At 46.6% G+C, this 12284-nt stretch overlaps 2 protein-coding genes across 2 annotated transcripts in view; one reads left to right on the top strand and one right to left on the bottom strand.

Moving 5' to 3' along the window:
• The window catches only part of FSTL3 (follistatin like 3), a 170762-nt gene that overhangs the window by 67216 nt on the left and 91262 nt on the right, over positions 1 to 12284 (bottom strand). The window lies entirely within an intron of this gene.
• CRLF1 (cytokine receptor like factor 1) overlaps positions 1 to 12284 on the top strand; it is a 69447-nt gene that overhangs the window by 46104 nt on the left and 11059 nt on the right. The window contains exon 5 of the mRNA XM_081959834.1: positions 2152 to 2309. Coding sequence (XP_081815960.1) covers positions 2152 to 2309 — 158 coding nt within the window. The remainder of the gene's footprint in view (positions 1 to 2151; positions 2310 to 12284) is intronic.

Here is a 12284-nt window from a genome sequence, read left to right as displayed (position 1 = left end):
GGACGAAGAGCTGAAAGCACCGCTGGTGTTAAAGAAGATGCTAAATTCATGGCTCTTTCGACCTCTTGCTCTTCCCTTGCCACAGAGACCGTGGCGATGCAGCCACTCTGCAAGATTTGCCTGGCAGGCCTTCTTCCGGTTGGCTTCTGTAGAAAGATGGGTATACAGCAGCTACAGCTGAGGCACTGAGGCACTTTTTCCAAGACCCACAGATATCAGAGGACGGCGGTTGTCCTAGGAGACGTTGGTCCGGTTTTCCCTCTTTCCCTGCAGCAGCCATTTCCAATGAGTCCTGTCAAAATGCCAGGCCTGGACTCCACTTCGCACAGGTGGTGTCGTGGCCCACCAGTGGCCAATGGAGTTGGCAGCAGATTCGGACAGTGAGGAGGTTGGGGAGGAACCTGGGCCAGTCCTGGAGTCTGGGGAAGGCTCGGACGAGGGCTATGCGTCGGAGGCAGAGAGGGGGCCAGGGCCGTCTGGCTGTTCTCAGCTGCCTTCGGAGCTAGACAGCAGTGAGGCAGAGGAACAGCTGGAGCCTGTTCCCAGTGTGCACCTGCACAGAGCTGCCAGAAGAAAAGGACAGCTGAGAAATCAGGGTCAACTTGGGAGTAAAGCCACAGGTGGACAGTGAATGGCCCCTCCCATAGGGAATAAAAGAGGGGCGAAAGGGGAGTGGGCTTTTGCAGGAAACAATTTGTTTGTTCATTCGTTTCAGGAGTGTGAAGATCTGTCCATGAATCTCAGAGACTCTGTGCCCAGCCTTTCCTTGCACAGCACCTCATTTGGAAAATATTTACATGGCAGCTTTCCAAGATAGATTAGGTCTGTGGTCATAAATATTCCTTTGAAAGACTGTTTATAGGGGTTTGGGCTGAATGTGAATGAGAGGAATTCACATTTATTTAATAAAAGGGGTTTTGTCGGGACCAGGAATCTGCCTCGTGCTTTTTGGGGAAGCCTAGGTCGGAACAGGTGGTTCCCAACTTCCCAGTGAAATATTCCACTAGGAACAAGTGGATCCCTGTAAATAAAATGTCCATCCTCAGCAGAGCCTTTTCCCTTAATAATGGTGGTCTTCATTTAACGACCAGTTGCTTAGTGACTGTTCAAAGTTACGATGGGTCCCCCCAAAAGGGAAAGATAGTCCTCGACTTAACAACAGTTCATTTAGTGACTGTTCAAAGTTACAACAGCACTGAAAAAAAGTGACTTAACGGCCGCTCTTCAGAGTTACAACCTTTGCACCATCTCTACAATGATGTGATTAAAATTCAGAATTTGGCAGCTGACAACTATTTATGACGGCTGCAATGTCCCAGGATCACGTGATCCCCTTTTGCAACTTTCTGACAAGCAAAATCAATGGGGAAGCCAGATTTATGTTACTTAACTTAACAACTGTGGTGACTCACTTAACAACTGTGGCAAGGAAAGTTGCAAAATGGGGCAGAATTCACTTAACCGTTTCACTTATTGACAGAAATGTTGGGCTCAACTGTGGTCATAAGTCAAGCTGTACTTAGGACCTGATTTCGAAGCTAGGATACACACATACACATCCCGTAATCATGCAATTACCTTTTGGGCGCCTAGCCACTGTCTCACCTTTACAAATGTCCACAGACTCCCAGGGTCATAGGACTACAATTTTCTATGGTTTTTTATTTTAATTTTACTGATTCCTGGAGTTTGCTCTGTTTACAGGAGGCAACTTCTAAATAGGAGATAACTAGCATGACTGAAAGATGTGTTTTGCTGTGCTTTGCCTCCACTCTGTCAGATTTCCTAAAGATGCCCTAATTGATTCATAACTATCGAGTCAAGTTTTCGATACAAAACCAGTGATTTATTAGGAGCGCCATTAGGGAATATCTGTTCGCAGTCAAGCCTGTGCTTTGTTTGATTTACTTCTGAACTTTACCCCTGTTCCTTCCCTCCCTTCAGTCTGTGTCATAAATCACATTACCCTATAGATGCACCCCTCCCAAACCGGCTGCAGTAATCTGAGATCCTACTCCAGCCGACAGTATGGGTGGAATGCACTCCCCCTCGTTCTGTCCCCATGACAACACTGAGTGTTGACACAGTCCTTTTTAAGTCTTAATCTTGATTTTAAGTCTTGACTTGTGCCCACGTGTCCCTGCTTGACAGTCACAACCGATCCACCCTCGGATGTCCACGTGAGCCGAGTGGGAGACCTGGAGGACCAGCTCAGCGTGAGGTGGAGTGCGCCTCCCGCTCTGAAGGATTTTCTCTTCCAAGCCAAATACCAGATCCAGTACCGGGTCGAGGACAGTTCAGAATGGAAGGTGAGCTTCCTTAACAGGGTGCGAAATTTATCCTGCACAGGGCAACCATCAGCCGGAGTCATCAGGAACTGCAGCGCGGTGGGGCTGCATCCACATGGACACGTGGTCCAAATTTGGGCCCTTGGAGACTCACAGGTAGTCCTCAATTTAGTACAGGTACTCCTTGACTTAACAACCGTCTGTTTAGCAACTGTCCGAAGTTACAACGGTACTGTCAAGGTTCCAAGTAATACATCCCCTTCAATAAGGCTTATTCCTCAAAGAACATTTTATTGGTGTTCCACCTGGTGGCCGCGTGGAATAATGCGACTACCGGGGCCTTGAACCGGGTGGCGCCTTTGCGGCCTCTCCGGCGGCAACGATCCACCCTGGCTCCTTGGTTTACCGAGGAGCTAAGGGTGATGAAGCGCCGCAAGAGATGCCTAGAGAGTCGTTGGAGATCCTCCCGATCCGAATTTGACCGAGCACAGGTACGAGCCCATTTAAGGACGTACCTTGTGGCATTGAGAACGGCCAAACGCCAATATTGTGCCGCTCTCATTGCATCCGCAGAGAACCGCCCTGCCGCCCTGTTTCGGGTGTCCCGCTCCCTCTTGTTTCAGAGGCCGCGGGAGGCCCCTCTACAGGGTAGGGCAGAGGAGTTTGGGAAATATCTGCAGGATAAAGTCGCTCAAATCCGGAAGGATTGGGTCCCCTTCAGTGGCCCAGTCGAGACGCCAGTGGCGAGTCTTGAGAAACCTTTTTGGGAGGAGTTTGACTTGGTTGTCATCGAGGATTTGGACAGATTGCGTGGACGACTGCGACCTACCACATGTTTACTGGACCCGTGTCCCTCCTGGCTTGTACTGGCATCCTGGGAGGTTACACGCGACTGGCTCCTGGGCCTAGTGAACGCTTCGTTGGGTGAGGGGTCTCTCCCGGCCGCCTTGAAAGAGGCGGTGGTGAGACCCTTGCTCAAGAAGCCTTCCCTGGACCCTACGGAGCTGGCCAATTATCGTCCTGTCTCCAACCTTCCCTTTTTGGCGAAGGTTGTAGAGAGTGTGGTGGCCTATCAGTTTCCACGACATCTGGAGGAGAATGATTATCTAGACCCGCGCCAGTCCGGCTTTCGCCCTGGGCACAGCACGGAGACGGCCTTGGTCGCGTTGGTGGATGATCTCTGGAGGGCCAGAGATAGGGGTTGTACCTCTATCCTGGTCCTATTAGACCTCTCGGCGGCTTTTGATACCATTAACCATGGTATCCTGTTGCACCGACTGGAGGGGTTGGGGGTCCGGGGCACCGTTTTGCGGTGGTTCGGCTCCTACCTCTCTGGCCGGACGCAACGGGTGTTGGCAGGGGAGCAGAGGTCGACCCTACGCCCCCTGACTTGTGGGGTGCCACAGGGGTCGGTCCTCTCGCCACTCCTGTTCAACACATACATGAAGCCGCTGGGTGAGATCATCCGTGGTTTCGGGGTGGGATATCATCTGTACGCTGATGATACTCAGCTGTACATTTCCACCCCGAACCACCCCAACGAGGCCGTCGAAGTGATGTCCCGGTGTGTGGAAGCCGTACGGGTCTGGATGGATGACAACCGACTCAGGCTCAACCCTTCCAAGACGGAGTGGCTGTGGGTTCCGGCTCCCCGGTTCAACCAGATAATTCCATCCCTGGCCATTGGGGGCATTCAACTCGCCCCCGTGGAGCGGGCGCGCAATTTGGGCGTCCTCCTAGATGCCAGGCTGTCCATGGATGAACATGTGACAGCCGTGGCCAGGGGGGCATTCCACCAGGTTCGCCTGGTGCGCCAATTGCGCCCCCTATTGGACCGGGACGCCCTACGCACAGTCACCCATGCGCTGGTGACGTCTCGCCTGGACTACTGTAACGCTCTCTACATGGGGCTTCCCTTGAAATGCACTTGGAGACTGCAGTTGGTCCAGAATGCGGCCGCGCGGGTGATTATGGGGAGTACTAAGTACTCCCATGTGACACCTCTCCTGCGCGAGCTGCACTGGCTTCCTGTGGTCTATCGAGTGCGTTTCAAGGTCTTGATTACGATCTTTAAAGCGCTCCATGGCTCAGGACCTAGTTACCTGCGGGATCGTATTCTGCCCCATACATCCCTACGACCCATCCGCTCGCACAGAGAGGGACTTCTCCAGGTGCCGTCCACCAGACAGTGCCATGGGGCGGCGCCTAGGAGCAGAGCCTTCTCTGTGGCGGGCCCAGCCCTGTGGAATGACCTCCCCCCGGATATTAGGACCACTACTGACCTCCGCTCCTTCCGTGTCAAGCTCAAGACCCACCTTTTCCAAATAGCTGGCCTGGCTCAACCATAACTTCGTATCGCTCCTGATGGGTTTTTTAATTTAGTAATTTTATTTAAGGGGATTTTAAATTGTGTTTTTAACTGTCACTTATAAGTCAACTCTCCTCCATGCACATATGTATATGTCTCTGTTCTTTTTGTATATATGTTTGTCTTATGTGTATCTTTATCCGTTTTGATTGTACGCCGCCCCGAGTCCTTCGGGAGAGGGTTGCGGCTAATCAAATAAAATTATTATTATTATTATTATTATTATTATTATTATTATTATTATTATTATTATTATTATTATTATTATTATTGGGACATATCATATTGGCAAGGACTTGGTGGATAACCAGCTCTAAGTTCCCGACGGTTTTACACCCAATAAAAACTTTGTCACTCCCCCCCCGCCCAGAGTTTCCAGTCACATGTTCCAATCAGCATGTAGTCCAGTTGCTAGGTGACCTCAGTCTCCAGCTTTCGAACACCTGCCCCAACGTCCTTGATTCCCAGGGGAAAGAATTTTATTTAGGCTAAAAACCCCAGCGATCTCTACATCCACCTCCCTAGCTCCTTAGCTCCAATAATACAATACAATAATACAATAGTAGAGTTGGAAGGGACCTTGGAGGTCTTCTAGTCCAACCCCCTGCCTAGGCAGGAAACCCTATACCGTTCAAGACAAATGGCTATCCAACATCTTCTTAAAGACTTCCAGTGTTGGGACATTCACAACTTCTGGAGGCAAGCTATTCCACTGATTAATTGTTCTAACTGTCAGGAAATTTCACCTCAGTTCCAAGTTGCTTCTCTCCTTGATTAGTTTCCATCCATTGCTTCTTGTTCTACCCTCAGGTGCCTTGGAAAATAGTTTGACTCCCTCTTCTTTGTGGCAACCCCTGAGATATTGGAACACTGCTATCATGTCTCCCCTAGTCCTTCTTTCTCTTAAGCTAAACATACCCAGTTCCTGCAACCATTCTTCATATGTTTTAGTCTCCAGTCCCCTAATCATCTTTGTTGCTCTTCTCTGCACTCTTTCTAGAGTCTCCACATCTTTTTTACATCGTGGCGACCAGAACTGAATGCAGTATTCCAAGTGTGGCCTTACCAAGGCATTATAAAGTGGTATTAACACTTCACGTGATCTTGATTCTATCCCTCTGTTGATGCTGCTTAGAACTGTGTTGGCTTTTTTGGCAGCTGCTGCACACTGCTGGCTCACATTTACATGGTTGTCCACTAGGACTCCAAGATCCCTTTCACAGTTACTACTACTGAGCAAGGTATCATCTATCCCAGTGATTCCCAAAGTGTGCGCCGCGGCTCCCTGGGGAGCCGCGCTATCGTCATAAGGGCGCCGCGAAGCCGGGCGCCCGCTTCCCTCCCTCCTCTCGGGCTTTGGAGGGAAGCTTCTGCAAAAGCCCGGGCATGACAAGTCTCCCAGGCTGAAATTTGCCGAGCTGTACGCGCGCACCTGTTTTCCACGGTGTGGAGCAGCGGTGAGATTCTGGCCGGCGAGCGATGATTCCGGGGGGCATCAGTGGGGGGGGGCAGGGTCCCCCTCGCGTTCCTCATCTTCCCGGATGGCCCCTGGAATCATCGCTCGCCGCCCAGAATCTCGCCGCTGCTCCACGCCGTGGAAAACAGGCGCGTGCGCACAGCTCAGCAAATTAAAGCCTGGGAGACTTGTTGCCACTCGCCTTGGCAGAAGCTTCCCTCCGAAGCGTTCCAAGGGAGGGCTGTAAACTTCCCTCTGAAGTCTTGGGAAGTTCTGAGGAGCCCCCCAAGGCAAAACGCCGCTGCCAGGTAGCTAAAAGTACGTCTCTGATTCGTCTCTGTCAGTCTCTCTCTGATTCCCTCTCTCACTCCCTCTCTCTGTTCCTCTCTCTGTCTGTCTCACTCACACACACACACACACTGTGGTGACCACAGTGTGTGTGTGTGTGTGAGTGAGACGACAGACAGAGAGAGGGAGTGAGGGAGGGAATCAGAGAGAGACTGACAGACAGACACACACACACACACACACACAGAGGGGGAGGGAGGGAGAGAAAGATAGACAGACAGAGAGACACACACAGAGTGAGTGATTAAGTGAATGAGTGAGAGACAGACACACCCACATACACAGAGTGACAGAGAGAGAGGAAGGGAGGGGAGAGAGACAGAGGGAGACACACACTCCATGGCTCCAAGCGCTCCATGGCTCAGGACCTAGTTACTTGCGGGATCGTATTCTGCCCCATACATCCCTGCGACCAATCCGCTCGCACAGAGAGGGCCTCCTCCAGGTGCCGTCCACAAGACAGTGTCGGGGGGCGGCGCCTAGGAGTAGAGCCTTCTCTGTGGCGGGCCCAGCCCTGTGGAATGACCTCCCTCCGGATATTAGGAATACCTCTGACCTCCGCTCCTTTCGTATTAAGCTTAAGACCCACCTATTCCAAGCAGCTGGCCTGGCTCAACTTTGATCTAACCATATCGCTCCTGACGGGCTTTTACTGGGTATTTTAATTATATTTAATTATCTAGGGGTTTTTAAATATTGTATTTTAATTGTTTTATTTATCAACCGACCTCCTCCTTGTGTATGTCTCGGTATATGTCTCTGTTATATGTTTGTTTTGTCCATATTTATTTCATATGTTTCATTGTACGCCGCCCCGAGTCCTTCGGGAGAGGGTGCGGCTAAGAAATAAATATTTATTATTATTATTATTATTATTATTACACACACACACACACACACACACACACACACAGAGGGGGAGGGAGGGAGAGAAAGATAGACAGAGAGACACACAGAGAGTGAGTGATTAAGTGAATGAGTGAGAGACAGACACACCCACACACACAGTGACAGAGATGGGGGAAGGAGGAGAGAGAGACAGAGATACAGAGAGAGAGAGAGACAGATAGACACCCAGAGAAAATGACAGAGGGAGACAGAGAGGGAGGGAGGGAGAGAGAGACAAAGAGCCAGAGAGAGAGAGAGAAAGAAAAAGAAAAAAAGAAAGTGGGAGAGAGAGATGAAAGAAAGAAAGAAAAACAACATATGACCACAATTGAGCCCAAAATTTTGGTTGCTAAGCAAGAGCGGCTCTCCAAATAAATTTCAATCGTGGTTTTGGCGAGATTTGGCTCAGTTGAAAAAAAAGGTTGCCCACCACTGGGCTAGTGTGGTGGTTAAGTTACTTTTCAAAAGCTATTTTTCTGATCCAAGATTTGAGAAGTTGTGCAGCGAACAACAAGCCCATCCATCCCATTAATAATTTTAAATCATTAAACGATGTTCAATAAATTGTGAATTTAAAGCTCGTGTTTAATTTATTTTTCAATTAACCTAACCTTAACGAACTAAAAAGTAGATTTCCAAATCCTTAAAAAGTCAAAAATTAAAAAAAATCGGATGTACCTATTAAGGGAGCCGCGGAAAAAATCCGAAGTGTTATGGGAGCCGCAAACCGAAAAAGATTGGGAACCTCTGATCTATCCTGTACCTGTGCATTTTGTTTTTCTTGCCTAAATGTAGAACCTTATTCTTTTCACCATTGAATTTCATTTTATTAGATAGTGCCCAATGTTCATGTTTGTCAAGATCCTTCTGTATTTTAAGCCTATCTTCTGGAGTGTTGGCTATTCCTGCCAGCTTGGTGTCATCTGCAAATTTGATGAGTTCCCCATTTATTCCCTCATCCAAATCATTGATGAAGATGTTGAAGAGTACTGGGCCCAAAACAGAGCCTTGTGGTACTCCACTGCATCCCTCCCTCCATGCAGATGCAGTTCCATTGAGGACTACACGTTGAGTGCGGTTGGTCAGCCAGTTACGAATCCATCTGGTGGTGATGCTGTCCAACCCACATTCTTCTACTTTATCTAGTAGTAGGCTAGTAGTAGGCTGTGTCTAGTAGTAGGCTGTATCTAGTAGTAGGCTGTATCTAGTAGTAGGCTGTGTCAGCCCTGAAGCAATGCGAAGAGAAATCATAGAGGAAAGCTACAAGGAGAAAATGGCCACAGTTAGGTCAGCTTTAGGTTACTCAAAAAAGTGACTTAACTGTTGTTCACATTTACAACCGTTGCAGCACCCCCATGGTCACATGATCAGAATTTGGATGCTTGGCAATGGTCTCATATTTATGACGGTTGCCATGTCCTTGGGTCATGTGATCCCCTTTAGCGAACTTCTGGCAAGTGAAGTCAATGGGGAAGCCACATTCCCTTATCAACTGTGTTACTAACTTAAACCACAGTGATTCACTTAGCATCTGTGGCCAGAAAGGTTATAAAATGGGGCAAAACTGACTTAACAAATGTCTCACTTAGCACGAAAAATTTGGGGCTCAATTGTGATCCTAAGGGAAAGACTCTCCGTGCTACAATTGGGACCAAAATTTGTTAAGCAAGACAGTTGTTAAGTGAATCATGCTTGATTTGATGACCTCTTTTGCCACAGTTGTTAAGTGAATCACTTCCATTGTTAAGTGAATCGTGTGGTGGCTAAGCGAACTTAGCTTCCCAGTTGACTTGGATTGTTGAAGCTGGCAAGGTCACAAGTGGGGATCACATGACCCCCGGAATGTCGCGACGTCATAAATACACGCCGGTATTGATGATGTGGGCTAAGCACCCAAATTTGGATCACGCGACTGTATGGATGCTGCAATGGTCATAAGCGCAAGGCCTGGTCAAGACAATAAAAGCTGAAGAAAAATAGAAAAAGAAAGAAAAATGATACCCAAAAGTGGCTTGCAATATTCTTCCCAGCAGTTATAAGTACAGATCAGAAGTGGGTTCCTACCAGTTCGGACCGGTTCGGCTGAGTAGGTGGCAACTCGGCCTGCCACGACCCCAAACGGGTTCTATTGGTGGGGGCGCCATCTTGATTTTCGGTTCTGCGCATGCGCAGAACAATCTTCATTGCAAAAAAATATTTTTCCCCCTTTTCTAACATATGCAGACCTTTTAAAGTGCAAATGCACACGAGTGAAGCAAGCGCGCATGTGCGTAATTTTTTTTTGCATGCCGAACCGGCAGTAATGCTGCTAGCAACCCACCCCTGGTACAGATGAAGCTCTAACACAGGGGTGTCAAACTCAAGGCCCTAGTGTCAGATCTGGCCCATGGGCCTGCCTTGCAAACAGCAAAAAAACGCTCTGCAGTGCTTCTGCCCGGGAAAACGGAGATCGGGAGGCCTGTGTGCGGCCCTCCTGAGCTCCGTTTTTGCTGGCAGAGGGTTGCAGGAGGCCGTCGCAGCTGAAAACAGAACTCGGGAGCCCATTTTCGCTGATGGAGGACTCAGGCCACCACAGGCGCCCCAAACACGAATGTTGTTGAGCTAGCCACGCCCATCCTGGCCACACCCACCCCAACCCCTCATGGTCAAACAAAACCCTGATGCAGCCCTCAATGAAATCTAGTTTGAGCCCCTGCTCTAACTTAGATAAATCGAAACAAATAAATAAATAAATTATATTTGAAGTTTAAATAACAAACATTTCAGAGACAACTTGTTTTTCTTCAAACTAAAAGTGCGTGTTTTAACTGACTGATTATCCTGTCCTTAGGCCACGTACTACCTTGGTGCATTTTATGAGTTGAGCGCCTGCTGTTAAAAGTAAGCGTGACCAGATTTAATGCAGCTTATTGGAAAGAAATGAGACTAAAGGCTGCAGGCTTGTCCTCTAAAATGGCTGATGGATTTTTAGTTTTTAATATGAATATGAGGAAAATAATCAACAGTGTGTCTTAATCGCAGGGAGCAAGATAGTGCCAAAGCAATATAGTTTATAGAATTTATTTTATTTTATTTAAGAACATTTATAAAGCCACCTAACTCACTATATATATATATATGGTATGCTGGTCTTGTTGTATTTGGGTCTTTTCCCATGTAAGATTGAGATTCTCTTGGCAACGTTTCAGCGAGGTCTCACTCGCTATCTCCAGCCCGAAGATGGCGAGTGAGACCTTGTATGTAAGTATGTATGTATGTATGTATGTATGTATGTATGTATGTATGTATGTGTATATATATACACACACACATACATACACACTCTGTATATATAAATGAGTTCCTCATTTATTCCCTCATCCAAATCATGAGGATTAGTGGAATGGAGGCTAAAACATATGAAGAACGGTTGCAGGAACTGGGTATGTCTAGTTTAATGAAAAGAAGGACTAGGGGAGACATGATAGCAGTCTTCCAATAACTCAGGGGTTGCCACAAAGAGGAGGGAGTCAAACTATTCACCAAAGCACCTGAAGGCAGGACAAGATGCAATGGATGGAAACTAATCAAGGAGAGAAGCAACCTAGAATTAAGAAGAATTTTCCTGACAGTTAGAACAATTAATCAATGGAACAACTTGCCTCCAGAAGCTGTGGATGTTCCAACAATGGAAGTTTTTAAAAAGATGCTGGATAACCATTTTCTGCCTAAGCAGGGGGTTGGACTAAAAGACCTCCAATGTCCCTTCCAACTCTGTTATTCTATGATTCTATGATTCTTGCACCTCCTGAAGGGAATGGGCATGAATTCCTTAAATCACAACAAAAACAGGAATTGGATTTGGGAGATAGGCGCTTGATAAGGTGTCTGGGGGTGGGTATCAAAAAATTAAAGATGGAGAGTGACTGATTGAGGTTCCATCTCTTTTTACATGTCTCAGAAGTTTGTAAGTCATCTTTATTGGTATAATCTACCTGTCCAATATAGTCTTCCTTGTTTTAAACTCCCCTCCTGTACAGAATCTGATTGCCCGTTTGTATTTTTAAAATGTTGGTTAAAAACAATTTTGTTTAGCTAGAGATTTGAAAAATAACGATGTTAAAAGAGCCCAGGTTTGGGTTATTGACTCTTTTCATTTACATGAAGTATTTATTTCCTAGCATTTAGAAAATACGAGACATGCATTTATTTATTAAAATATATATATTTAAAATCTTGTTTTGTACTGCCAAGAGTCCGAAGTCTTGAGATAGGAGCAGGATAAAAATGTAATAAACAAATAGTCAAAGAAAAATAAAAGCACATTACAATAAGAGAGCTAATTGGAAACATACAATGGAAGCAATACAGTAACTACAAGAAAAATGTAGAACTGGGATTAATGCATAAACTGCTTTTGAAAACAGTAAAATGTTTTATAATACCACAAAATAAAAAGAGCTCAAGTTAGAGTGGATAAAGTCATATATTGGCTTCTCATCTTCCACCAGACCTTTAGTTAAAGTTTCTATGTTCCCCAGCTGTATAGCAATTTGGCCTAAAGATTAAGGAAAAGGGGAGGAGGCCTGGAAAGGAAAATTATGGCCGATCTGAGCAGATGTGGCAAATTCACTTGTACTCAGATTAAAATTGAGGAAGAGCATCCCAAAGTCTGTGAAAATTGAGAAGATAACAAGGAGAGGTGGGAGGGGGAATTTCTGGTGAAATGTCAGCTGCACAAGGAAATAAACAAAAATAAAATGTGGTTTTGCAAAAAAAATAATAATCCATAAAAACCAGATTTTTAAAAAATTGCTTATGAGCCAAACATCCTGCCCCAAGGGAATAATATTTTTTAAACGAAAGTCTGGGATCAGCTTCAAAACTGGAAGGAGAGACATTAAAAGCAAAAAAAAATTTTTTTTTTTTTTGGGTCAAACAGATCGCCATGCTGTAA

Source organism: Natrix helvetica (genome assembly GCF_964273705.1).
Source record: "Natrix helvetica genome assembly, chromosome: 1".
NCBI classification, from domain to species: Eukaryota; Metazoa; Chordata; class Lepidosauria; order Squamata; family Natricidae; genus Natrix; species Natrix helvetica.
Note: the sequence above shows the minus strand (reverse complement) of the source record. Positions and strands in the feature narration are given on the sequence as shown.